At 32.0% G+C, this 4,485-nt stretch overlaps 1 protein-coding gene across 1 annotated transcript; it reads right to left on the reverse strand.

Moving 5' to 3' along the window:
* Positions 2,050-2,561, reverse strand: LOC109224250 (RING-H2 finger protein ATL5-like). Its single transcript, XM_019388837.1, has 3 exons — positions 2,535-2,561; positions 2,309-2,445; positions 2,050-2,218 (listed from the first exon to the last, which is right to left on the reverse strand). The coding sequence occupies exons 1-3, from the start codon at positions 2,559-2,561 to the stop codon at positions 2,050-2,052; spliced, it is 333 nt and encodes a 110-aa protein (XP_019244382.1).

The following is a 4,485-nucleotide window of genomic DNA, read 5'->3' on the forward strand; positions in this document are numbered from 1 at the left end:
ACGCATCATCAATCATTGGCAAAAGAATATACTCTCTTACTTTCTTGCTCATTACTCATCAGAATTGTCTCTTAACTTTATTGTCTTTACTTTGCTATTCTTGTTGACCTACCTCGGGCCATCATAGCTTGAGGTCAAGACTTGATTAAGCACTAATTTGATTCAACTTACTTCTTTAATTTATATGTTTGATTTCTTGGTTATTAATTAGTATTGAACTAAATCATGTATCTTTAAGATCACAAACAAGTTTAATTGTTACTCGTATTTTCGAGGTAAACAAAATGCATATAAAACTACCGCAGCAATTATATCAAGATTGTAACACGGGAATTATAGTATTATATCAAATAACGATGAGATTTTTTGATAGATGTGATTTTATTGGTAAATATTTGGTTAATTGAATTTAAAATAGGATAAACATGTATAAAACATGTACATTTGGCTTTACAACATGTAAACTTGGATAAAATTGTATTTTCAGTGTCAACCCTAAACTTCTCAAGGGACTTTGGAAGAATAACTTTGGAGAAGGCCACATCGGTTATTTTAGTTATTTTACTCCGAAATTATTATTCCTAATCATGATATAATCAAACGACCTTACCATCTTCGTTTGTGCTCAACACGAGCCTACAACCACTTTCATGGGTTGTTTCACATCCCTGCCCCATGGCCCTTTGTTGGTTTCCCTTCGATGGGCACATAGCCGATTTGCGATGCAAATATAAAATGTTCCAGTTGATATTATAGTTATATTTTTATTTACAATGGTACTACTTTTTATACCTCACTTTAATACTTCCAAACAATTTGAAATATTAGAAAACCATCTTTACAAGTCAAATTTCATAGAATATTACGATTAAAATTACAAGATAACACAAAGTATAATGAAATAATATATTAGCTTTTTTCACGTTGGACCCGAGCAAAGCCCGAGCTACCCCTACTAGTCAGTTTTAAAGCGGGGCTAGATGGGTTGAATTTTTTTTTTATTTTTTTTATGAAATACTTATTTCCGGTCCACTTTTACGGTCATAAGGGGAGTTTGTGCGTATTAAACAAAAGATAGTAGTAATGCTTAAAGATTAAGGTCTCTGGTCTTGCCTTTTAATATAATGGTCTCACACCTCTCCTTTTTCACGGGATCTATTCTTTGTAAAAAAAATACTTAATCACTTTGAACTTCCATTTAGTTCTCATCATTAATTTTAGACCCTGGATCATTCGTCCTCTTAGGAAAAGATAAAGAGGTTTGGTAATTCGATGAGCTCGGTAATTCTTATTCTCCTCTAAATAAGTAAAGAAAAACCCTAATCAGCTGTTAAATAAATTAAGATTATTCTGTTTCAGTCCTGATTTACTTGATGATATACTACTACCACTACATCAAAATGATATAGTTATTCGTAAGGTTTCATTACAATGTTTATACAAGTAGTTCGCAAGACGGCTCACTTGAAAAATTAATGGCCTGTAATTGTACTACAAATTAAAGTAGAGTTGTAACGAACATATATATATATATATATATATATATATATATATATATATATATATATATGGCAGTGTGTAACTTGAATGACAGATTCTTCATGGTATGTTACGTTGTGTAACGAACATATGGCAGATTTTTTATATTCAGCTTCTTTATGTTATATGTTGTTGACCAATGGTCAAACATGGGGAAATATATTGATCAGATTCCCCGTTTTATTTTGTTTCAGTTTTGATTTGGTTATCTCATTGTTTTCAAAGTCCCGTCACATTTCATGATAAATTTCCAAACATCAAGCTGTTAAATATTTGTCATGATAGCTCAGAAGATAAATTCCTACTTGAATGGTGCATCACAACGCCACAATTAATGATGATAATGAAATGATAATAAATTTATTGCGGTTCACAATTTCAACAATTACATTCCACTAGAACTGTATACATCCGAGTAATATTGTCACAACAACATTCTATATATAATTATATCAATGAGTGTATATAATTACATTGTCGTAAGACCCTTTATAAGGAAAACTATTCCTACTAAGGCACAATATGCCTGTAACCCCGACGACAATCCGGACAAGTTATACGCCGAGTCATCCATGTTACAATGCAGTCATGATGAAAAACATGACTGCACGGTAACATGCGGATATACTCGGTTTGAACAAAATCAGCTAGGCATATACTGCATCTAGTAACGCCAAAGCTGAAATCGTTCAATTCCGAATATTGAAGGAGAGGAAATAGTCTCACTACCCTAGGGCCAATTGTCCTAAATCTAAGTTTAATACAATACCGTACCAAGTAAACAAATAAGAAGATCACGACGGCCAATGTGAAGATCCCTAACGTTGTTAGAGCCGCAGCTTCTTTCGAAATGTCTAATTTTCCGCGAGAAGCGACAGGAATAATAAAGGAAAATGCTGCAAGAATCTTTTGAAAAAAAAATGACGGAAGTTATTAATTAGTTACAAATTGAAGACAAACTACAACTAATTAATAGGATGATATATAATACTTACCATGAAAACAAATTTGCTTCCCGCCATTATTTATGTAACAGATTTGTAGCTAAATCAGATCAGACCGAACCCAAATATAATATTCGTCGCACAAGATACAACACAGCAATGACGACAGAGAAAAGAAATTGCAGCAAGAGGAGAATGAAAAGGGAGGAACTAATGGTTCTATTAGAGATTGGGAGACACAAGCAGTCTACTCAATATTAAAGACAGCGAGCCTCTTTTTTATACTACGCTCCCTACCATGGCCTTAGTGATCCTATTGTTTTTCAGTAAAAAAATAAATTAGTCAATGCATTATATACAAACTTATTCAAAAAAATCACACTATAACCAACTAGAACTAACTCCACTACAAAATACTTAAAGAGGAAAACACAATAGTAGCAGTTTACTATATTTGATGGCATGCATATTTTGAGAAGTGGTCAAGTTTTGGTGGCAGTTCTAAATCTCGAGAAATACTAATTACACAAGTAACTGACTCATGATCTTCAATTGAAAAATAATCATTATAATGTGATCAAATATTCACATGCTGTTATAGCTATTTGGCATCTACTATACCTTTACATATTCTTGATCAAATAATGCTGGTCTTCGTTTGTTTTATCGTTAAATCTTGTTGAGTTAAATTTTGCAGTTTTAAGTAAGTGGTTGATAACATTAGGTAATATAGCAGTGTCCTTCCATAGTCATCCTGGTAAATTTTATTTAGGGCTGAAATATTTTGAGTAGGCATATATATTCATTTGGTTGATAATATGTCAGTGTCTTTTGTTTGTCAAAAATGTGTTCCAGTATCCTGCTTAGTGAAGATTTTGAGTAGGCATCTTTTTTTGTCTTTAAATCTATCGAGTTAAAGTTACAGCTCTTAAGTAATTGATTGATAACATTATCCTATTAGTGTTTCATGCGTTGGTATTATTATGGTTTATGTGTAGGTTTTAAACAACCCATTTTTAGGGCAGTGAGAAATATTTTTGCACTTCAGTTTCTTCTTCCATGTATAATGATCCAGACTTAACGTTTGAGATAGTTATTTTCCAGATTTTGGTCTGCCTTAAAGTGGGTTTTCTTCAGATTTGGAAATGGCGAGTTCATCTATAAATCCTTTAATTCAAGGAGTCATGGTGTCTTTATTAACTCAATGGTAAGAAACAAAATTGTCTTTTAGTTCTTATAGGCTCTTATCATGGTTTGATATGTGTGTCCTATTTTGTGCTTTGTCTGTTATTCTAAGACTGATAGTTTCCTCTAAGGAGTTAATGAAAAGCTGAAACACTTGTTTAATCAACTATAGTAACTCAAATCCCAGAAGTTACCCTCTCTAATTATTACAAGCATCAACATCAGAGGCTTCATGCAAAGTAGCAGTTATATAAGCCCTATGTTTCAAATTATGTGTGTTAGTGTTACTTTCTCTTTTTACTTTATTTCGAAAAAGATGATATATTTTATATTTACTAAGTGTTTAAATTTTAAAATTTTAATTTTACCTTTAGTGACACTCTCATATAAGAATTCATATTTTTGTTTACCTAGAAAATACGAGTAACTATTAAATTTGATTTGTGATTTTAAAGATATGTGATTAGATTCAATACCATTTAATAATCAAGAAATATAAAGTAGAAGTGAAAGAAATAAGTCTATCAAACCAATATAACTTAGCAGCAGTGACCTCGAGCTTAGTGACCTCGGGGTGGGTTTAGGACAATAAGAACAATTAAGCAAGAAAAGTAAAGTAAGAGCAGTAGAGCTAAAGGACAATTCTAATGAACAATAGGCAAAAAGCAGAGAGTATATTCTTTTCTCAATGATTAGGTGATCTTACAAACGATTGGGGTCCCCTTTATATAATAGGGGAATCCTAAATATGGAATATTTCTATTTACAATAGGGAATATTCCTGATACAGCTGTCTAACCGTCTAGTACGGAATCGT

The sequence above is a fragment of the Nicotiana attenuata genome, chromosome 3 (assembly GCF_001879085.1).
Source record: "Nicotiana attenuata strain UT chromosome 3, NIATTr2, whole genome shotgun sequence".
NCBI classification, from domain to species: Eukaryota; Viridiplantae; Streptophyta; class Magnoliopsida; order Solanales; family Solanaceae; genus Nicotiana; species Nicotiana attenuata.

Bases quoted from the DNA above. Each gene is read 5' to 3' on its own strand.
- LOC109224250 (XM_019388837.1), bottom strand. From the start codon at position 2,561: ATGGCGGGAAGCAAATTTGTTTTCATG. The intron at 2,446-2,534 runs GTAAGTATTATA...TTTTTTCAAAAG, and splicing joins GAAGCAAATTTGTTTTCATG to ATTCTTGCAGCATTTTCCTT. The intron at 2,219-2,308 runs GTATTGTATTAA...GAACGATTTCAG, and splicing joins TTATTTGTTTACTTGGTACG to CTTTGGCGTTACTAGATGCA.